Source organism: Phyllobates terribilis, unplaced genomic scaffold (assembly GCF_046119375.1).
Source record: "Phyllobates terribilis strain yellow unplaced genomic scaffold, ASM4611937v1 Scaffold_5__5_contigs__length_657084704, whole genome shotgun sequence".
In the NCBI taxonomy this organism is placed as follows: Eukaryota; Metazoa; Chordata; class Amphibia; order Anura; family Dendrobatidae; genus Phyllobates; species Phyllobates terribilis.
The window spans coordinates 25,032,555-25,057,156 of NW_027362765.1; the positions used below are offsets into that span (position 1 = coordinate 25,032,555).

At 43.2% G+C, this 24,602-nt stretch overlaps 1 protein-coding gene across 1 annotated transcript in view; it reads left to right on the forward strand.

The window, feature by feature from the left end:
• Positions 1-5,086: 5,086 nt before the first annotated feature.
• The window catches only part of LOC141271396 (uncharacterized), a 94,840-nt gene continuing 75,324 nt past the window's right edge, over positions 5,087-24,602 (forward strand). Inside the window, exons 1-5 of the mRNA XM_073681485.1 lie at positions 5,087-5,165; positions 19,244-19,349; positions 19,476-19,655; positions 19,731-19,854; positions 19,938-20,035. Of these exons, the coding sequence (XP_073537586.1) occupies positions 19,293-19,349; positions 19,476-19,655; positions 19,731-19,854; positions 19,938-20,035 (459 nt within the window). The 5' untranslated portion in view covers positions 5,087-5,165; positions 19,244-19,292. The remainder of the gene's footprint in view (positions 5,166-19,243; positions 19,350-19,475; positions 19,656-19,730; positions 19,855-19,937; positions 20,036-24,602) is intronic.

The window sequence follows — 24,602 nt, forward strand, 5'->3', positions numbered from 1 at the left end:
GGCCAAGTGGACTACCAAAGCGGAGACAGCATTCCAAGAGTTGAAGCTCGCCTTGTGTAAACAGCCAGTCTTGGTAACACCTGACTTCAATAAGGATGCGTAGGAGAAACTGAGGGTACAGCCTATGAATAATGAGATCACTGACCATTAAACCTAACCTAATGCGCAATGTAGGATGAGCAAGCAAAGCACCCTATAGCATGGTCAAGCAAAGGGGTAAGAGGGCTGTTGGCCTCATAGTAAAGATAGATCAGTTAAGATAAAACCTGCATGTGGCATGGTAGTGGAAGGAGAACCCCACTCATATCGCCACCTAAAAGCATGGCTTCCTCAGGGGTGAAAATGCACTACCATGCCGCATGCAGGTTTCATCTTAACTGATCTATCTTTACTATGACGTCAACAGCCCTCTTACCCTTTTGCTTGACCATGCTATAGGGCACTATGCTGGCTCATGCTACATTGTGCATTAGGTTTTGGATTATATTTATTGCTCATTCTAACCTCACGCTGATGCTATGTTTACTCTGGTTGATTTAGCATGTTTATTTCTTTTTATCCATATACCCTTGTGGGATTTCTTCTTTGATATTTATTCGCATGGATATTTGAAGGGGATGCACCATTTGGTTGTAACTATTACCGTTTCTAGTTGACCTTATGCCATCTTACTTTGGAGGTTTCAGGATTACACCCTTTGTATTTAACTTGCCTTTGTTGCCTAAATTTGCACATTTTCGCCTTACAACAAGCATCAACTTATGTAAGGGGTTTTGTTGTGCCTGAAGGTATCTATACTGTGACCCCCTTATTTTTGAATATTGTGAATCAATTCCTGTGCAAGTACATTGGAGGATTGCCAGTCCCTATACGGACCCTGTGGTGGTTACTGTTTAGCCTATGTTGGCTTTTTTAATTGCATTTATAATTATGCTGTTTTTTCATCAATAAAAATGTATTTCATTTTATCACTGATGATCCTGACTATTTTCTATACAAACGTTCTGTTCTCTTTTGTTTGATTGAGTTCAATAAGGATGTTGTGGTCCAGACAGAGGAAATAAATGGTGAGGAATAGCCAATCCTATACCTCAGTAGGAAGCTCTCCTCCTGTGAAAAGAATTATGCTATTGTGGAATAAGAATGCTTGGCCATCAAATGTGCTATTGATACTCTGAGGTACTACCTGCTAGGCCGAAAGTTCAGACCATGCTCCCCTGAGATGGATGAGAGAAAGGAAGGGGAAGAATGCCTGGGTGACTAGGTGGTTTCTAGCGCTCCAGGACTCCAGCTTCTTTGTGGAACATGGGCCCGTGAAACTACGCAGTAACGCAGATGCCCTGTCAAGGCTTCCCTGTCTAATAACGGAAGGTGCCAAAACCCCCGGCTTTGGGCAGAGGGAGGATATATGAGAAGGTCACTGGTAAAATACTGGAGGGGAGATATGTGTCACTGAGTATGTTAGCCTCAGTGATATGAACCCGGAAGTATGCTCAAGCATGTTATGTGCTGAGAGGGGTTAATCGGCCATGACGGGGCTGGGTTTTTGTGAATAGCTGAAGAGTTGGGTGGGATGCTGTTCACCATATCTCTACCCTAGTGTGTGTCCAGAAGATAATTGTGAAGCCTTTGGACTCGTTCAGTGTTTGGTGTGAGCTCTCCAGAGCTGTGCTTCTGTTAAAGAGAGCAGAACCCTGTTTTATGAGCAGGTCGACCCCGAACCTACACAGAATGTATTGTAAGCTATTTTTGTTTTCTGTTATGCCAGAAGTGCCATGTAGGTTTACCTAATTTTGGACTGCTTTATGCAGCATGTTTTCAATAAACTAGTTGAAGACTTAAACGGAAAGTGTTCCTGTGACCAGGGCTGTGGAGTCGGTAAGCCAAACCTCGGACTCATCAATTTCCATGACACTGACTCCAACTCCATGACTCCGACTCCCTCATACATACCTCATGTTTAAGTGAGAAATTTACTGTAGCACAGATTAATCTCAGCTAAAAGTCTACACCCTTAGATCAGGAATAGTACAGACGTTTATAGGACATTTTATAACTCCCAAATTCTTATGAAAAAATATTCCCCACAAACTGCATTGAACTACTGTACCCAATTTATTATATATTTTAGGAGTCGGAGTTGGTCCATTTTATACCGACTCCACCAAAATGGGCTCCAACTCCACAGCCCTGCCTGTGACTACCTCTTTGAGCAGCCGAGTGAGCCGATCTACCACAGGACCTATTTACATTTAAATGGACCTTGAGGGGCCTATATATTGAAAACTCCCCAAAAGTGATACCATTTTAAAAACCACACCCCTCAAATACTACAAAACTGCTGTCAGGAAATTGATTAACCCTTCAGGTGCTGCACAGGAATTAATGCAAAGTGTAATGAAAAAAAATAAACTTTTACCTCTAAAATGTTGCTTTAGTCTCAATTTTTTCACTTTTGCAAGGGGTAACACCAAAAAGTGTACCCCATAGATTTTTACCCACTTTCTTACAAGCGCAACTATACCTCACATGTAGTCAAAAATCTCTATTTGGACAAATGGCAGGGCTTGGAATGGAAGGTGCAATATTTGAATTTTGGAACACAAACTTGGCTGAAAGAGATGGTGGGCACCATGTATCATTTGCAGGGCCACTAAGGCACCAAAACAGTAGAAGCCCCTCACATGTCCAATAGATAGACAGGATAGATAGATGACCTGTAGATATATAATTTCACAAGCCTCCTACATATAATAAACTTGCACTAAATGGTGTTTAGCCAGGTTTATCCTAATAAATAAACACCCTCTAGTGCCACATGTGATGCACTAAAGGGTGAAAGTTTATTATATGTAGGGGACTTGTGAAATTATATATCTACAAGACATCTATCTATTCTGAGGATTCTAGCTGTGAATTTACTGTATTTGGCTGATGAAATTTCATGGTTCCTTTGAGATTTATGCGTAAAAATCTGACAAATCTGCCATGTGTTTTTTTTGTCGGACCCATAGACTAGCATTGACGAGTCTCGTCCAATATACGCAGTGAAACACAGCATGCTGCGATTATTTCCTGAAGCCTATTACACCCAAGAAATAATCCGCAGATGAGCACTGCCTCATTGAATAACATTGGTCAGAGTGCAATGTGATGTTTTCTCGCATTACACGCCAGTGTAAGCGAGCCCTAAAACTGATCCGAGCCTTGTTCTGATTTTTTTTGAGGGCTGTAATTAACATTAATTTTCCTCGGATTATTACTCTCCTGATTTTGGCTTACAAGTACTGATGTAAAATACTGACCAAATACTGAAAGTGTGAACGTTGCCTAAGTAAGAGACCGGGAGAAACTTCTACCAAGATGCCCCAAATCTATAACATAGAGAACGCCGGACCCCAGGGACTGAGCTCAGGGCAGAGAAATGAGGCTGTAAGGCCAAAACTGGATGTGCCGATACATACTGTACATAAACAGCTCCACTCAATACACGTCGTACACACACGGCTCTTCTCTGTACACGTCGTACACGCGCGGCTCGCTCCGTACACCTCATACACACGCTGCTCTGCTCTGTACACACGCGGCTCCGCTCCTTACACCTCGTACACACACGGCTCCGCTCCGTACACCTCGTACACACGCGACTCCGCTCTGCACGCCTCGTACACGCGCGGCTCCGCTCCGTACACGCGACTCGGTTCCGCTACGTGCACTTCGTACATGAGCGGCTCGGCTCCATACACCTCGTACATGCGTGGTTCCGCTCCATACGCCTCGTACACGCGCGGCTCCGCTCCGTATGCCTCGTACACGCGCGGCTCCGCTACGTGCGCCTCGTACACGCGTGGCTCCGCTACGTGCGCCTCGTACACGCGTGGCTCCGCTCCGTACGCCTCATACACGTGCGGCTCCGCTCCGTACACCTCGTACACACGCGGCTCCGCTCCGTACACCTCGTACACACACGGCTCCGCTCCATACACCTCGTACACGAGCGGCTCTGCTCCGTACATGCGAATCGGTTCCGCTACGTGCACCTCATACACGCGCGGCTCCGCACGCCTCGTACACGCGCGGCTCCGCACGCCTCGTACACGTGCGGCTCCGCTCCGTACACGCGACTCGGTTCCGCTACGTGCACCTCGTACAAGCGCGGCTCCGCTCCGTACACGCGACTCGGTTCCGCTACGTGCACCTCGTACGCGCGCGGCTCCGCTCTGTGTGCCTCGTACACGCGCGGCTCCGCTCCGTACGCCTCGTACACGCGCGGCTCCGTACGCCTCGTACACGTTCGGCTCCGCTCCGTACGCCTCGTACATGCGCGGCTCTGCTCCGTACACCTCGTACACACGCGGCTCTGCTCCGTACACCTCGTACACACGCGGCTCTGCTCCATACACCTCGTACACACGCGGCTCTGCTCCGTACACCTCGTACACACGCGGTTCTGCTCCGTACACCTCGTACACACGCGGCTCCGCTCCGTACGCCTCGTACACGTTCGGCTCCGCTCCGTACGCCTCGTACATGCGCGGCTCTGCTCCGTACACCTCGTACACACGCGGCTCTGCTCCGTACACCTCGTACACACGCGGCTCTGCTCCATACACCTCGTACACACGCGGCTCTGCTCCGTACACCTCGTACACACGCGGTTCTGCTCCGTACACCTCGTACACACGCGGCTCTGCTCCGTACACCTCGTACACACGCGGCTCTGCTCCGTACACCTCGTACACACGCGCGGCCCCGCTCCGTACACCTCGTACACACGCGGCTCTGCTCCGTACACCTCGTACACACGCGGCTCTGCTCCGTACACCTCGTACACACGCGGCTCTTCTCCGTACACCTCGTACACACGCGGCTCTGCTCCGTACGCCTCGTACACACACGGCTCCGCTCCGTACACCTCGTACATGCGCGGCTCCGCTCCGTACACCTCGTACACACACGGCTCTGCTACATCCACACTGTAAACCCCTCCTGACCCCACACATAAACTTCCCCTCATCCAGCACCATGACAACCAGCACAGCAGAGTCCTGCATCCACTGAGGCCCCTGATCATGTGACCCCTGACTCCTCCCCTCCTGTGACCTCATCACAGGTCCTGTGCGCACAGAACAGCCATATATGTGGTGGCGGCTCTGCAGGTGGAGGTATGTGGAGATCCCCCATTACTGGGCGCAGGGGGCATTAACCCCTTCACTACTGAGACTGGTTTTGTGTTGTGACTTTATATGAATCATGATGTTTTGCTCCTTTTCCTGTAATAGATACTTATGACCCAACTATGAAAGACAGGAAACACGTATTACTCACATAGTACAGTACCGCTTTCCTGGCCCCACACCCAGTATAATATTCCCACAGTACCACCATCCCTCAGTATATATATATATATATATATATATATATATATATATATATATATATATATACACTGTGTGTGTGTATATATATATATATATATATATATATATATATATATATATATATATATATATATACACTGTGTATATATATATATACAGCATAATGTCATAGTTCGCAACCGTCCCATTTTCGGCGGGACTGTCCCGCTTTGAGGGCTCAGTCTCGCGTCCCGTCGCGGCTCAGCTGTTCTCCCGGCTGTGGAGGATGGTGGAGCGGGTTGCGGCGATGGAGCAGCGGGCTCAGGTAGTAGCCGGCAGTTGCAGCTACCACGTGTGCCTGCTGCTAAAGAAAATGAATATTCACTCTTCTACACGTCCATAGGAGTGGAGAGGAGTGAATGTTCAATCTCCTTAATAGCGCACACTGTCAATCGCAGCCGCCGGCTTCCTGCCGGTGCTCGCTATTAGAGAAAATGAATATTCACTCTTCTCCACTCCCATGGGCGTGGAGAGGAGTGAATACTCATTCTCTTTTAGTAGTGTGCACACAGGATCGCGGAGCCACAGCAGGTGCTGCGGCTGTGCTGACAGTGCACGCTATTAAGGAGCATGACTATTCACTCCTCTCCACGCCCATAGTCTCGGCATGGAGAGGAGTGAATATCCCTGCAGCTCACCTCGGCGTCTGAGGGCGCATGGCAGTGATGTCATGCGCTGCTCAAATGCTGAGATCAGCTATTTACAGACAGGACGCAGCGCTGGAGCAGAGGGGAGAAAGGAAGGTGAGTAGAAGTGTTTATTTTTTTCATGTGTGCAGTGATGGGGGGCCATATATACCAGGATAGGGGGGGCATGCACATCGTAATTGGGGATGAGGGGGCCATGCATACCAGGATTGGGTCTGAGGGGGCCATGCATACCTGAATTGGGTCTGAGGGGGCCATGCATACCAGGATTGGGTCTGAGGGGGCCGTGCGTACCAGGATTGGGTCTGAGGGGGCCGTGCATACCAGGATTGGGTCTGAGGGGGCCGTGCATACCAGGATTGGGTCTGAGGGGGCCGTGCATACCAGGATTGGGTCTGAGGGGGCCATGCGTACCATGATTGTGTCTGAGGGGGCCATGCGTACCAGGATTGGGTCTTAGGGTGACATGCATACCTGGATTAGGGATGAGGGGGCCATGCATACCAGGAATGGGGATGAGGGCCATCTGCTAAATGCCCCTCATTATCAGTGCCCCTCTGGCAATTCCTCTTGCCAGGGGAGAAAGAAATGGTAAATGGGTGTGGATTGGGGTGTGACCAGAATTTGCCGTGGCACGCGTATAATGCTCTTTCTCTTCTTCAAAAGTTGGGAGGTATGATAATGTTCCCACAGTACCGCCATCCCCCACATACATAGTAACATAGTTTTTAAGGTTGAAGGAAGACTAAGTCCATCTAGTTCAACCCATAGCCTAACATGTTGATCCAGAGGAAGGCAAAAAAACAAAACATGTGGCTAACACTAAGCTCCGCATTAAGGAAAAAAATTCCTTCCCGACTCCATACGACAATCAGACTAGTTCCCTGGATCAACGCCCTATCAAGAAATCTAGTATATATAACCTGTAATATTATACAGTATAATGTTCTCACAGTACCGCTATCGCCCCACACACAGTATAATGTTCCCCCCGTATCTTCATTCCCCCACACACAGTATGTTTACCAACATTGTTCAGTATTTGTTCTCCCTATAATGAAGCATATTTCTTATTGTAAAAATTAGATTTTTTTCCCCATTTCAAAACTTTTTTTTTTTAAAGAACCCTCATTAGTGCGATCATACAACATACACGCCTCTGATTGCTCAGGTGATGCACTGAACTACTGTAGTGCGGTGTATTATCCCTGCCTGTCAGTGTAATACTAATGGCCCCATACACATCAGATAAGTGTTGGCTGAACCATCATTCGGCAGATGTCTATTTCTCCTGAATCCCCCACACAAACATTCAGCTTGGCTGAGTTTTCCTGTGATCTTTATGAACTGACTTCTCTGGCAAATGATCATCTCCAGAGAGAACAAAAGAATCCGCCTCTGAAATTCAGCATGCAAGATTCTTCTCTGTCCTGACATCATATATCGGGAAGCCTCAATATATATTAGGGCGTCAGCAAATCCTACCTAAATCAGTGGTTTCCACTGACTATAGTCTCTTTATGTGGGCATAAGAAGCAACTACCTGTATACAGAATCTGGCAGGGCCTAATAGACTTTCACACATTTCAGGCCCAGACATCATTATTAGGCCTATTATTAGTAGCAACACAGCAACAAAAATATGGAGCCCTGTCAAATCTTAGATGCCATGGTTGCTTTTGACAGCGTAAAGTGATTACTATTATTTATTTTTAAAGCACCCTCTATTCCAGGGTGCCATACATGTAAAGAGGTTACATACATATTATATATATACTGTAGAAATCAGAAGTTTACATACACTATATAAAAAGACATATATGCATGTTTTTCTCCATATCTGAAATGAAATCAGAATAAACCTTTCCTGTTTTAAGTCTATTAGGATTACCATAATTTTTAATATTTGTCAAATACCAGAATAATGAGAGAGAGAGAATGTTTTAAGGAATTTTTATTAGTTACTGCAAAGTCAAAAGTTTACATACATTTCATTAGTATTTGGTACCATTGCCCTTAAACTGAATGACTTGGGTCAATCGTTTGGGATATCCTTCCACAAGCTTCTCACAATAGTTGGTTGGAATTTGGGCCCATTCCTCTTGACAAAACTGGTGTAACTGATCCAGGTTTGTAGGTCGCCTTGCTCGCACCTGCCTTTTCAGCTTTGTCCATCAATTTTCAATAGGATTGAGATCAGGGTTTTGTGATGGCCACTCCAAAACATTGACTTTGTTATCCTTAAGCCACTTTGTTACCATTTTGGCAGTATGCTTCGGGTCATTGTCCATTTGGAAGACCCATTTCCGCCCAAGCTTTAACTTCCTGGCTGATGTCTTGAGATGTTGCTTCAGTATTGCCACATACTGTTCTTTTCTCATGATGCCAGCTATTTTGTGAAGTGCACCAGTCCCTCCTGCAGCAAAACAACCCCACAACGTGATGCTGCCACCCCCATGTTTCCCAGTTGGGATGGTGTTCTTAGGCTTCCAAGCTTCTCCCTTTTTCCTCCAAACATAACGATGGTCATTATGCCCAAAAAGTTAGTTTCATCAGACCACAGGACATGTCTCCAAAAATTAAGGTCTTTGTTCCGGTGTGCATTTGCAAACATTAATCTGGATTTTTTATGTTTCTTTTGGAGTAATGGCTTCATCCTGGCAGAGTGGTCTTTCAGTCCATGTTGATACACTACTCGTTTCTCAGTGGTTATTGACACAATCTTACCAGCTTCCGCCATCATCTTCACAAGGTCTTTTGCTTTTGTCCTTGGGTTGATATGCACATGTCAGACCAAAGCACGTTCATCTCTGAGACACAGAACCCGTCTCCTTCCAGAGTGGTATGATGGCTGGACATTCCCATCTTGTTTGTACTTGCGTATAATTGTTTGTACAGTTGAACGAGGCACCTTCAGGTATCTTGAAATTGTACCCAAGGATGAGCCAGACTTGTGCAAGTCCACAATTCTCTTCCTGATATCTTGACTGATTTCTTTAGACTTTCCCATGATGCTACACAAATAAGCAGTGTGTTTCAGGTGTGCATTAAAGCACATCCACAGGTGTGTCTCTAATTAACTCAGATGTTGCCAAAAAAAACTATCAGAAGCTTCCAAACACATGACATTATCATATGGGCAGTCCAAAATTGTTTAAAGGCATAGTAATCTTAGTGTATGTAAACTTTTGACTTTGCATTAAGTAATAAAAATGCCTTCAAATATTCTCTCTCTCTCATTATTCTGGCATTTGGCAAATATTAAAAATTATGGTAATCTTAATTGACCTAAACGGGCAAGGTTTATTCTGATTTCATGTCAGATATTGAGAAAAACATGCATATGTGTCTTTTTATATAGTGTATGTAAACTTCTGGTTTCAACTGTATATAACACAACATTTTACATAAACAGATTGTCAGACAGGTACAGAGAGGGAGAGGACCCTGTCCTCATGGTCACGGTCTTACAATCAAAAGTTTATTGGCGAAGGAGACAATAGGTTGGGGGGCTGCAGCGGCTGAGGTTTTTGAATAGATGAGTTTTCAGGTTCCATTTGAAGGTTGCAAATACGGGAGATAATCGAATGTCTTCATGCACTGAGTTCTAAAGGATGAGGGATGCTCGGGAAAAATCTTGGAGAAGATGGGATGAGGAACATACGGGAGCAGAGGACAAAAGGAGGTCTTGTGGGAGCTAGAGATTAGTTTGGAGATATATGGCAGAGACAGATCACGGACAGCCTCGCAAGTCATTATTAGTAGTTTAGAAGCAGAATGAAAAAAAAAACAGCAATTCAGGATTTTTTTTTATGCCGTTCTCCATGTGCTAAAAATGAGGCAGCTTTATTCTTCTGGTCAGTACCATTACAGCGATAAATTTATATATATTTTTTTATGTTTTGTCGCTTTGACAGAATAAAAACTATTTTGTAGAAAAAATAATTGTTTTTGCATCGCTGTATTCTGAAAGTTATAGCTTTTTTGTTTTTCCGCTGATGGAGCTGTATGGTCACTTGTTATTTGCGGGACAAGATGAAATTTTCAGCGATAACATTTTTATTCCCATTCAACTTTTTTTTTTATCTCATTTTGGTTCATTTTTGTTTGGCAGTATGATGAAAAAGCATACTTTTCACAGTTGCCACGTTTTTTTTTTTTACGATGTTCACTGAAGTTGTTAACTAGTGATAGTTTTAAAGGGCGGGTTGTTCCGGACGCGGCGTTACCAAACATGCACTTTTTGTTTACTGAAATATGTTTTATTGGTTTTCTATTAATATACATTTTTAATGGTATAGTATTTTTTTTTTTTAAATATTTGTATTATTTTTTTTAAAATATCTATATATTTTTTTTACTTAGCATCTCTGTGGGACATTAACTTTTATTATTCTGAGCGCTGGTATAATGTATTGCAGTGCACCAGCATTGTAATGTATTATATCTGTTAGTATTACACTGACAGAAGCCTCTTAGACTGTGCTCCTGGCTTGGTCTGAGCAGGCCACCGTTGCTGGCAGACCCATGACAACGATCGGGCCCTTGCGATGACGTCACGGTGGTGCCGATCGGACAAGAGAGGAAGCCCCTTCTGTCTCCTAGCCTCCCAAATGCGATCGATACTGATTTTAGCATTTAAGGGGTTAAACAGCCGGGGTCGGTGCGGGAACAGCTCCTGGCTGTGACTGCCAGTACACAGCTATCACGTAATCCAAGCTCCTGGCGGAGATCACGCGGGCACAGCTCCTGTGCCACACACGATTGCCAAGATGTTCCTACAGTATATGTGAAAGGTCTGGAACCCCTACCCGACCATGACATATAGGTATGTCAAAGTTCGCGAAGGGGTTAAACTAGATTCGCTGGGGGATTGAAAGCCAGTGAGGAGACTGGCAGAGGAGAGAGGTGGCTTGATTTGGCAGCAGAGTTAAGTATGGACTGGAGAGGTGCTAGAGTGTTAGCAAAAATGCCACAGAGCAGTAGTCGGGTGGGAGATGAGGGCATGAACTAACTTTTTTGTATTTTTTGGGGTTGAAGAAAGGACAAATTCTGCAAATATTTTTCAGTTGGAGGTGGCAGGAGGTTATGATGGCTTGGATGTAAGGCTTGAAAGACATGGCAGAGTCAAGGGTTACTCAGAAACAGTGGACTTGCGGTACCGGGGAAAGCGTTATGTCATTTATAGTGATAGATCGGGTAGGGGGGCTGATTCAGATGGAGCAAAGATGATGAGTTTGGTTTTGTCCACATTGAATTTTAGAAAACGTGATGAGAAGAAGGAGGGTCTAATAGACACTCTGGGATTATGGACAGCAGAGAGGTGACATCTGGGCCAGAGAGTTAGATTTGAGTGTCATCAGCAGATAGTGAAAGTCATGGGACTTTGAGTTGTCCCAGGCCAAAAGTATAGATGAAGAAGAGTATGGGTCCCAGGATAGAGCCTTGATGGACACTGATAGAGAGGGAGCGGGATGAAGAGATAGGATGGGAATGGGAGACGCTGATGCGGTTAGTGAGGTATGAGGAGATCCAGGAGAGGGAAGAGTCTGTGATTCCAAGGGAAAGAGGATCTGTAGTGGGAGGGAGTGGTCAGCGGAGTCAAAAACAGAGGACAGGTTTAGAAGGAGAAGTATAGAAAATTGTCTTAGTTTTGGCAGTTAGTAAGTCATTTGTAACTTTGGGTAAGGTGGTTTTAGTGGAATGTTAAGAATGGAAGCCAGACTGTAGGTTGTCGAAGAGTGAATTAGATGAGATGTGAGAGGAAAGTACTGTGTGAACCTGCTGTTTGAGGAGTTTGGAGGCAAACATGAGTAGCCATATGGGGCACTGGAAAATAGACACAATTCATGGAAGAAGTAGTATATACACCACAATTCAAATGTATATTTTAAATCACCATAATATTATAATCAATACTACCTTATTATGGACTAAATAGGCTCCATCGTCAAAAATAGACATAAAGGGCACAGGGAAAGAAAGACGAAAACAGAGCCTCCAAATTTTGAAAAGATTATAACAAATTTATTACAAATCATCGATTAGGCATACAACAGGGGTAAGTGCAGATAATATGTGAAGCTTTAAAATAACCCTCCCCACATAGCGACCTCCAAAATAGACCCTACATTACGCATGATAGAATCATTGATTGCAAATATATATAGAAACGAAGGGACCATCACCATGGAGTACTAGCAATAGATAGCATCTCCATATATGTTCATACAATAACAAACATAGCAGTATTAATTGTTCTGATTTAGAACATAAGATGTCCACTATAATGTCCTAATACCATAGATGGAACAACTGAATGATTACTGCTACCACTCGCTGCCTTAAGCTGTTGTATAGTCCACTGAACAGCCACTGTATACATACCAGGGATGTCGGGCAGTCACGGGGCAGTCAGGAGATATGGGGGTCTATATGGATGGTGCTCACGTGGAGCAGAGATGCCCCGACGCACGTTTCAGTCTTCCCTTCATCAGGGGGCGTGGCTAGAAATACAGGTCGAGTCACTGGATGGTTTCTTCAGAATAGGTGTGATTATTGCATGTTTGAAAGCAGAAGGGAAGACACCAGAGGTTAATAATAAGTTGAAGAGATGGATTAGAGATATTATAAGCATGGTGGTGAAGTTAGGGAGGAGATGGGATGGGATCAAGTGCACAAGTGGTGACATGTTATTTGGAGAGAAAATGAGTAAGCTTTCTTTAGTGATGGTGGGAAGGAAGGTTATGAGGGATGGGCATTGGTCTGTTATACTGAGGGTTTGTGGTGGTTGTATATTAAAGGTTTTTCTGTGGTTGATTGTGTTTTTGAATTGTACGGCAAAGTTTACTACTAAAATGGAAAGGTTAGAGGGGCAGAGGTGGATGGAGGAGGGAATTAAAAGTGTTGAATAACTGTTTAGGGTTGTGGGATTTCTTCCAGTTCCTCTCTGCAACCCTTGATGCCCACTGCTGTTTTTTTTTGTGAGATTGGTGTACCAGGATTGTCTATTTATTCATCGCCCTCTGCTGTTTTCGAGAGGGACAACCGAGTCAATAGTTGATGCTAGTGTGAAGTTGTAGAAAACAGTGACTGAACTGTGGAGTGAAGATATGATAGACTTCGTTAGAAGAGAGTCAAAGTGTGTGAGTGTCAAGATGTGAGAGGTTTCTGAGGAAGTGTGCTAGCTGCTGGACTGGAGGGAGCAGGTGAAAATGACAGGGATGAGAATGTGAGTAGATGGTTTATAGATAGGGTTAGAGGTGAGGCTGTGATGTTAACAGAAATGGGTGAAGGTGAGATCTACAGTATGGCAGTCTGTGTGGGTAGATGTAGAGGACCGTTGTGAGAGACAAAAGGTTGAAACAAATGACAAAAGTTGGAGCCTGCTGACTGATGGGTGTCAATGGGTATATTGAAATCATCCTTTATGATAGTAGGAATGTCAGCAGAGATTGCAGAAACCAGTGCTAGAATTGACTAGAATTGATCAATAAAGGCAAAGGCAGAGCCCGGTGGTCAGTACATGATGGCCACATTGAGATGTAGGGAGAGTGTATTTTGACCGATCGCACTTCAAAGGAATGAAGGGTAAGGAATGCTAGAGTTGGTTTGAAGGTGTTAGAAAGGAGAAGATCATCTCCCCCACCATGTTTATTGCTAGGGCAAGGAGTGTGTATGAAATGAAGGCCACCATAACACAGAGCAGCAAGTGATGCTGTGTCAGGGGGTGTCAGCCATGTTTCTGTGAGGGCTAGGGTCATGAATGAAATGGGGTTTGTTGCATATCGAGCAACCATTCCATAGTTCTCCAAAGAGAGATAGAGGAGGAGCATATCTGCAGATGAGGTCAGGTAGGGGGGGTGGGTAAGAGGGAAGGAGAAATAATTATTTGTTTGGAAAGGCAAATAAGTCCTTACTAAAGGTTCTGTGATTATTAAAAAGGTAATCTTTATTATCTATTTATCACTTTATCAGTTTGTGCAGTTTATTAACACAAGTTTGTGTTGGTCCTACCTTGAAACTATTTTCAAATACTGGGTTAAACCTTTTAGTTACCGTATTTTTCGGACTATAAGACCCACTTTTTTGCTCCAAAATTTTGGAGGAAAGTGGGGGGGTGCGTCTTATAGTCTGATATATACAGTGAAGGAAATAATTATTTGATCCCTTGCTGTTTTTGTAAGTTTGCCCACTGACAAAGACATGAACAGTCTATAATTTTAAGGGTAGGTTAATTTTAACATTGAGAGATAGAATATCCCAAAAAAATCAAGAAAATCCCATTGTATAAATTAGATACATTTTTTGGCATTTTGCAGTGAGAAATAAGTATTTGATCTCATACAGACCAGTTAGACGCTCCTAATCAACTCGTTACCTGCATTAAATACTGCTGTCTTACATAGTCACCTGTATAACAGACTCCTGTCCGTAGACTCAATTAATCAGTCAGACTCTAACCTCTACAACATGGGCAAGACCAAAGAGATTTCTAAGGATGTCAGGGACAAGATAATAGACCTGAACAGAGCTGGATTGGGCTACAAAACCATAAGTAAGATGCTGTGTGAGAAGGAGACAACTGTTGGTGCAATAGTAAGAAAATGGAAGAAATACAAAATGACTGTCAATCGACATCGATCTGGGGCACTATGCAAAATCTCACCTCGTGGAGTATCCTTGATCATGAGGAAGGTGAGAGATCAGTCTAAAACTACACGGGGGAAACTTGTTAATGATCTCAAGGCAGCTGGGACCACAGTCACCAAGAAAACCAAGGTTTAAAATCCTGCAGTGCCCGCAAAGTCCCCCTGCTCAAGAAGGCACATGTGCAGGCCCCTCTGAAGTTTGCCAATGAACATCTGGATGGTTCTGTGAGTTATTGGGAGAAGGTGCTGTGGTCAGATGAGACAAAAAGTGAGTTTGGCATTAACTCAACTAGCCATGTTTGGAGGAAGAGAAATTCTGCCTATGACCCAAAGAACACCGTCCCCATTGTCAAGCATGGAGGTGGAAACATTATTTTTTGGGGGTGTTTCTCTGCTACGGGCACAGGACTACTTCACCGCATCAGTGGGAGAATGGATGGAGCCATGGACCGTAAAATCCTGAGACAACCTCCTTCCCTCCGCCAGGACATTAAAAATGGGTCATGGCTGGGTCTTCCAGCAAGACAATGACCCAAAACATACAGCCAAGGCAACAAAAGAGTGGCTCAAAAAGAAGCACATTAAGGCCATGGAGTGTCCTAGCCAGTCTCCAGATCTTAATCCCATAGAAAACTTATGGAGGGAGTGGAAGCTCCGAGTTGCCAAGCGACTGCCTCAAAATCTGAATGATTTAGAGATGATCTGCAAAGAGGAGTGGACCAAAATTCCTCCTGACATGTGTGAAACCCTCATCATCAACTAAAAAAAAAACATCTGACTGCTGCGCAACAACGGTATTTGCCCCCAAGTATTAAGTGTTGTTTGCCAGAGGGATCAAATACTTATTTCTCACTGCAAAATGCAAATAAATGTATCTAATTTAAACAATGTGATTTTCTTGATATTTTTGGGATATTCTATCTCTCTATGTTAAAATTAACCTACCCTTAAAATTATAGACTGTTCATGTCTTTGTCAGTGGGCAAACTTACAAAAACAGCAAGGGATCAAATAATTATTTCCTTCTCTGTATATATAACTGTGGCTCTGTGGGGAGCGGAGGCAGCGGCGGAGGAGCGGGGCACAGGAGGCAGTAGCCCGCTGCTGCATCCTACACTGTGCCCGTTGCCATAGGCGTGGGGAGCAGTGAATATTCATTTTCCTTAATAGCGCGCACACTGTACTTGCAGCGTGGCTCCTGGTATGTATGGCATCCTTCATTCCTCATCCTGGTAGGTATGGCACCCTTCATCCCTCATCCTGGTATACATGGCCCCCCTCTTCCTGGTATTGGCACCCCTCCATCCTGGTATGCTTGGCACCCCCTGATCCCAATCACGCTGCACACAATAAATAAACAATTATGCTCACCTCCTCTCTCTTCTAGCGCTGCGTCCTGCTCTGCTTCCGACAGGGATCTCACTGTGTGAGCCGCGCATGGCGTAACTGCCATGTGCCCTCACACTACGAGATGCTGTGCTGGAATAGTTACTGCTCCCCACGCCGGGACTGTGTGCGTGGGAAGCGGTGACCATTCACTCTCCTTAATAGTGCGCACACTGTACCTGCAGCGCGGCTCCTGCTGCCATTCTGCGGTCTGTGTGCCCGCTATTAGAGACCATGAATATTCACTACAACCCACTTCCATGGGAATGAATATTCATGGTCTCTAATAGCGGGCACACGTGACCGCCGGCCGCAGCAGAGCCAAAAAAAGCAAATGATAAACAATTGTTTAAAACCAAAAATAATGGGAGGGAAAAATAGAAAAACCTAAAGATTGTTGTGACAATGGTATTGGCACCCTTTTCATTAATTTAGTATGTAAACACATTTTGACTCACCTGTGGTAAATCACAAAAGAGATTCACTTGTGATTACTTGTCGGTACCCATGTGACATGAATTAACCAATGGATGACGACTTAATTGATGTAAAAAGCCACATGGTAGGCCCTGATCCTTTGTCACAATGGTGAAGACAAAGGAGTTGTCTGAGGACATCGGAACTGCTATTATTAGCAAACACAAGACTTCCAAAGTGTGTAAGGCCATCTCCAAAGACCTTGTTATCCCAGTTTCAACAGTGCACAATGTTATTAAGAAGTTTGCCAAGCATGGAACTGTCAAGAAACTCCCTGGACGTGGGGGAAAAAGGAAAATTGATAAGAGATGTCTTCGAAGGTTGGTTTGAATGGTGGAAAAAACACCACGCCAAACAACCAAAGACCTGAAGGCCAACCTGGAATAGTCTGGGGTCATGGTTTCAACAAGTACCATATGTTGCTCACTAAACCAAGTGAGCTTTATGGGCGAAGGCCAAAGAAGAAACCATTGCTGAAAAAAAGACATAAAAAGGAACAACTGATCTTTGCCAAAGAGTACCTTGACAAACCTCAATCCTTCTGGGAAAATGTTGTGTGGACAGATGAAACAAAAATATAGCTTTTTGGCAATGCAAAGCAACAATTTGTTTACAGACGGCGCAAGGAACCTTATAAGGAAAAGAACACCTTACCTACATTTAACCATGGTGGAGGATCCATAATGCTGTGGAGTTGCTTTACTGCATCTGGTACTGGAGGCCTTGCCTGCATCACAGGAATCATGAAATCCGAGAATTATCAAGAGATTTTAGAGGGAAATGTCCTACCCAGTGTAAGAAAACTTGGTTTGAGTCGAAGATCATGGGTCCTCAAGCAAGACAATGACTCAAAGCACAAATCCAACAGTACACAGGAATAGTTGAAAAAGAAAAAATGGACTGTTTCAAAATGGCCAGCAAAGAGTCCTGACCTCAATCCCATTGAAAATCTTTGGGGTGAGCTGAAATCTGCCATTGGGAAAAAGAACCCTGAATACATTAAAGAGCTTGAACAAACTGCAAAGGAAGAGTGGGAGAAAATTTGAGCTGAGAAGTGCAAGAAGCTTATAGATGGCTAAAGAAACGTTTGGAGGCTGTCATCAATGCCAAAGGGTGTGCAACCAAGTATTAATTAGGGGTGCCTTTATTGCTACACATGCTGTTTATTCTGTTTCTACTTTGAAATTGCAACATGCAAGTTGAAAAACAATGTATTATTGTTGTATTACGTTGGACCACTAATTAAAAAATCCTGAGGATATAACTTTGGTACATTTCCATTTATTTTTTAAGATATTGTACAGTCTATGAAAGAATTGAAGGAGTGCCAATAACGATGAGCAAGACTGTATAACTAATAGCTATTCTGTGGACAGATTTTTTCCACCTTAGCTTTGGATCTCTGCTACTCCTCCAGATTGAGCATGGGCTTCTTGGCTGCTTCTCTAATTAGTGCTCTTCAGGCTTGGGATGTCAGGTTGGGTGGACGGCCATGTCTTGGTAGGTTTGCAGGTTTGCCATACTTCAATTTTTGGATGACGGATTGGACGGTGCTCCTTGAGATGTGCCCAGCTATTTTTTTTATAAACTAACCCTGCTTTACTCTTCTCCACAATTTTATCACTGACCTCTCTCGTGTGTATATGATTTTCATGATGCTGTCTGATCCCTAATGTTCTCAATTATGAGGCCTTCACAGAACAGCTGTAGTTATACTGAGAAGAAATTACAGACACTGAGTTTACTAATTATGTGACTTCTGGAGGCAATTGGTCACTTAGGATTTTATTTAGTGTATGAGATTACAGAAGGCTGAATACAAATGCATGTCACAAGTTTCAAGTTAATATTTATAAAACCATGTATCACTTCATTTACACTTCACAAATACTGGCTACTTTATGTTGGTATCACATAAAATCCCAATAAAATACTTTTAAGCTTGTGGGTGTAACTTGAAAAAATGTGGAAAAGTTCACGGGGTATGAATATTTTTTTTGAAGGGACTGTAGGTGGCTGGTGGTAATGCAGTCATTGATGAACTCTTGCCAAATGTGTTTCTAGAACCATAGTAGAAGATGAAGATGTCGTCCTCATCATGAAGCAGTTATTTCTCCTGTCACATGTAATGAATATCTCCTGCAGTATTGCTAATGCCGATTCCAGTGTCGGTAAATGAGACGAGAATTAGTTTTATGGAAGATGAGTCTATGAGAAACGTATTCAGCTGCAGACTCCGAGGAAGAAACTGCTTGTTGTGTGTGGTCTAAAATATGTAAGATTTATTGGTTGATGTACAGAAAAAAAAAAAAAAAATTAGTAAAATAATAAAAATAGTAATACATTAATGATCCCCCACTACTCCTGTGCCACCACTGCTTTGGTCCCCACCAGCCATTCGGAAAAACTGACTAAATGGTGATCAAACTTCTTAATAAAGTCTGATCAAAATAATTGGTTCCTTTTTCTTGTGAGTGAGAATATCGGACATCTGAATAAGCCCTTAGTCATCAATTCAACTTACGTTCCAGTCCATACAGGATGAGAGAATTCAACATCTATGTTATATCTTCTCACATGTTTCCCCTTGTTATCTCCAATAATTGTATTATTTATAAGATTCTTTATGATGTTACAATGGTCTCATCTTCTTCCCATTCAGGTTCCTACAATATCAGATGCCATAAAGAGTGGATAGGGACAGGGACAAGATGGCAGAGAGAATATTACACCTAACCCTAGAAATCGTTTTCCGGCTTACTGGAGAGGTGAGAGATTCTAAGGTCACATTACATCATTCTTATCTATGGGAATAACAGATGGACAGAACTAGAGAGGTGAAGACTCTGGAAATGTCTGTAGTGAGATTTATTAATATGTCTCTCCATAACCAGGATTACACAGTAGTGAAGAAGACCTCTAGTGAGCGCTGTCAGGCCCCTGTGTTTGAGGGATGGGGAAGACCCCTGAGCCCTATCACGGGGCCTCCACCTCACCCCTTGATACATGAGGACATCAATGAGCAGAAGATCCTAGAACTCACCTGCAAGGTGATTGAGCTGCTGACTGGAGAGGTGACACTGCTGGGACATTATACAGTAATGCTATGACGGGATCGGGGGGGATGACGGTATCATTGTATGTGTTAGGTTCCTATAAGGTGTCAGGATGTCGCTGTCTATTTCTCCATGGAGGAGTGGGAGTATTTAGAAAGACACAAAGATCTGTACAAAGACATCATGATGGAGGTTCCCCAGCCCCTCGCATCACCAGGTAATAGACAGGACTAAATACACATGGCCTATAATGATCTGTATGTAAAGAATGAATTCAGTCTCTGTATTTGTTTCCTCCAGTTCAATCCTGTAAGAGGACAACACCAGAGAGATGTCCCCGTCCTCTTCTTCCGCAGGACTGTAAACAAGATAATCCCAATGTTTCTCAGGATGATCAGGTAGATGGAGAGAAGGTGTCATCAGATCTCCCCTAGGATGTGTAGATGGCTGTGAAGGTCTTGTGCTCAGTCTTTTTATCCATTAGTATTATATGTTTTATACTTGTGTAATGAGAACGGTGGAGATGGCAGGATTAGAGCTGATCATAGATGTGACTTCTCCATCTGTCTGTGAGTGTGTATATATTTTGTCACCTGATGACTACCCATTTGAGGGTGGTGAAGTCTGATTCGGGTGTTGGTCTGGTCTCTGCTCGTCGCGTTCTCTCCTTACAATGCACACTGACAGTTCGCTCTCTTGCTGGCTCGTCACTTCTCATTGGAGCCAGCGAAGGCCCTGTGACGTGCAGGGGAGGGGGGAATATGGTAATTAAGCATATAGGCGGGGATTTCAGGGAATAATAAACAGTTAGGCGAGGATTTCTTGGCGTCCGTGGGACGCCAAGCCTCTGGGAAAGAGAGGTGATAAAAACAGATTTCTTTGCAATCAAACCTCTGCTATGGGCCATACAGATATGTATAGATTCACTGTTCTATACCCTGTATGGCCATAGTAGAGGTCTGATATCTCCCAGGGGGGTGACATATTCCATTTAAATACATTGAATGGTGCAGTTTTTAAATGGTATGACTTTTGTATGGTTTCCAACATATAGGACCCCCAAAGTCACTTCATAACTGAACAGGTCCCTATAAAAATAAGTTTTGTAAATTTCCTTGAAAAAATTAAAAAATTACTGCTACATTTTTAAACCTTCTAAAATGCTAACAAAATAAAACAATGCTTTACAAATGGTGCTGATGTAAAGCAGACATGAGGGAAATGTTATTTACTAATTTGTTTTGTGTGGTATGACTTTAATTGGGATTAACCCCTTTCCGACCTTGTCAGTAATAGTACGTAGCTGCGCCCTGGGCCTATAGGGTCAGCTACATATTATTACACGCGCTGCGATCGCGCCCGCACACAAGTGGTGCGGGGCGATCGCCGCCGGGTGTTAGCTGATTGTCACAGCTGACACCGGTGCTATGTGCTGGGAGCGGTCCCGCACCGCCCCCAGCACATTAACCCCCGCAATGCTGCGATCGAAGTCGATAGCAGCATTGCGGTGGCAAGGGGGGAGGTCATCGGTATACTCACCTCTCCTGCCGTCGTCTAGCGATGTCTGCGGCGGCTTCCGGATGTTGCTATGACAACCCGATTTCGTCATGACAACATCCGGGTCACCAGGAGGCAGGACGTTCCTTTGGTCATGCGCAGTGCGCGACCAAAGTAATGTCTCCCCTGTGTGCAGCGCTGACAGGCTGCATGACATGCTCTCTATGCCATGCAGCCGATCAGGCTGCAAAAAGTGAAAGTCCAATAGTGGGACAATGTGTAAAAGTAAAAAAAAAAAAAAAGTAGAAAAGTGAAGAAAAAAAATAAAAAAAAATTGTAAAAATATAAAAAGAAATGAAAAAAAGAATCTCCAAAAAATAAAAATATATTGAACCCATAATATTTATTTATTATGAAAAAAAAAAATAAACCAATAAAAGTACACATATTTGGTATCGCCGCGTCCGGAACGACCTGACCTATAAAACTGTCCCACTAGTTAACCCCTTTAGTGAACACGGTAAAAAAACAAGCCACCACACAGCTCCATTGTCCGAAAAATAAAAAAGTTATAGCTCTCAGAATAAAGCGATACAAAAAAATTATTTTTTCTAGAAAATCGTTTTTATTGTGTAAAAGCGCCAAAACATAAAAAAAAACTATATAAATGCGGTACAGCTGTAAATGCACTGACCCGAAGAATAACGCTGCATTATCAATTTTACCACACGCGGAACGGCATAAAAAAAACGCAAAAAAAAATTCCTGAATTTTGTTTTCTGTTTATTCTGCCTCCCAAAAGTCAGAATAGAAAGCGATCAAAAAATGTCACGTGCCCGAAAATGGTACCAATAAAAACGTCAACTTGTCCCGCAAAAAACAAGCTGTCACATGACTCTATCGGTCGAAATATGGAAAAATTATAGCTCTCAAAATATGGCGATGCAAACACTAGTCTTTGCAAAAAAAGCGTCTTTTAGTGTGTGACAGCTTTAAGTCATAAAAACCCGATTTGTATCTGGTATAGCTGTAATCACACCGACCCGAAGAATAAAGTAGTCTAATCACTTATACCACGCTGGGAATGGTGTAAAAAAATAAACTCTAGGGTTACGGTAGTGCTAGGGTTAGGGTTGGGGATGTATTAGGGTTGGGGCTAGGGTTGGGTTTTTTCAAAAGTAAAGAAAAAAAAAATGATGACAATATGGCGACTAGTGTTGAGCGCAAGTGCTCGCTACTTGTGTTTGCATCGGGTATTCGGGTATGCACTGAGTATCGCGGGTGCTCGAGTGACATGCTCGAGTCTTCGCCCCATATGCTTCGCGGCCAAAAAAAACGTTGCTGGGATCGCCTGCCATGCACTAGCGATCCCCGCATGTTTTTTTTTGGGTGTCTAACAACCGTGAAACATGCGGGGCGGGGACTCGAGCATGTCATTCGAGCACCCGCGATACTTGGTGCATACCCGAGTACCCGATGCAAACTCAAGTAGCGAGGACTTGCGCTCAAGACTAATGACAACTTATTCAATATGTTGACCTAATGTTATCAAATTCTGTCTTACCTTTGGGTTCAGAATGTACACTATACCCCTTGATAAAATTATTGAGGGGTCTAGTTTCCAAAATGGGGTTCAAAAAGTCACACAGTGCTCCTTCCCTTCTGAACCCTGACGTGCGCCCAAACAATGAATTTTCCCCACATATGGGGTATTGGCGTACTCAGGAGAAATTGCACAACAGTTTTTAGGTTCCATTTTCTCCTCTTACCCTTGTGAAACTAAAAAAATTGGGGCAAAAAGATCATTTTTGTGGAAAAAGTTCGATTTTTTTTATTTTCACGGCTTCATGTTCCAAACTTCTGTGAAGCACCTGGGGGTAAAGGGTGCTCACCACACATCTAGATAAGTTCCCTCGGGGGTCTAGTTTCCAAAATGGTGTCACGTGTGGGGGTTTTCCACTGTTTAGGCACATCATGGGCACATCCGCTAATTATTCAAGCAAATTTTACATTCAAAAAGTCAAATGGCGCTCCTTCCCTTACGAACCCTGCCGTGCGCCCAAACAGTGGTTTTCCCCCACATATGGGGTATCGGCTTACTCAGGAGAGATTGCACCACAAGTTGCATGGTGCAATTTCTCCTGTTACACTTATGAAAATGCAAAACTGGGGGCAGAAACACATTTTTGTGGGAAAAATGTGAAAATTTTATTTTCACGGCTCCATGTTATAAACTTCTGTGAAGCACCTGGGGGTTCAAGATGCTCACCACACATCTAGATAAGTTCCCTGAGGGGTCTAGTTTCCAAAATGGTATCACTTGTGGGGGGTTTCTACTGTTTAGGCACATCAGGGTCTCTCCAAACGCAACATGGCGTCTGCTAATTATTCAAGCAAATTTTACATTCAAAAAGTCAAATGGCGCTCCTTCCCTTCTGAGCCCTGCTGTGCGCCCAAACAGTGCTTTTTCCCCACGTATGGGGTATCTGCATACTCAGGGGAAATTGCACAACAAATTTTGGGGTCCATTTTTTCCTGTTACTGCTGCAAAAATAAATAAATAAATTGGGTCTAAAGTAACATTTTTGTGAAAAAAGTTAAATGTTCATTTTTTTATCCCCCATTCCAAAAATTCCTGTGAAGCACGTGAAGGGTTAATAAACTTCTTGAATGTGGTTTTGAGCACCTTGAGGGGTGCAGTTTTTAGAATGGTGTCATTTTTGGGTATTTTCTGTCATAAAGGCCAAAGTCTATTAAAATGTGATGTGGTCCCTATAAAAAAAGGTTTTGTAAATTTTGTTGGAAAAATGAGAAATCGCTGGTCAACTTTTAACCCTTATAGCACACTAATAAAAAAAAATTTTGGTTCCAAAATTGTGCTGATGTAAAGTAGACATGTGAGAAATGTTATTTATTAACTATTTTGTGTAACATATCTCTCTGATTTAACGGAATAAAAATTAAAATTTTGAAAATTGTGAAATTTTCTACATTTTCGTCAAATTTCCAATTTTTTCACAAATAAACGCAAGTGATATCAAAGAAATTTTACCACGATCATGAAGTATAATATGTCACGAAAAAACAGTCTCATAATCAGCGGGATCCGTTGAAGCATTCCAGAGTAATTACCTCATAAAGTGACAGTGGTCAGAATTGTAAAAATTGGCCTTGTCATTAACGTGCAAACCACCCTGGGGGTGGGGGGGGGTTAAAGGGATAATCATTCAAAGTTTGAAAATTGCATTTTTTAAAACATTTCTCAAATTTCCGATATTTTTAATAAATGAACACAAAACATATCATCCTAAATTTACCATTATTATAAAGTATCATGTATCACAAAAAAACAATCTCAAAATCAATGGGATATGTTGAAAATAGTTCCAGAGTTATTACTACATAAAGTGACACTGGTCAGATTTCAAAAAAATTGGTCCGGTCACTGAGGGGTTAAATTCAACTTTG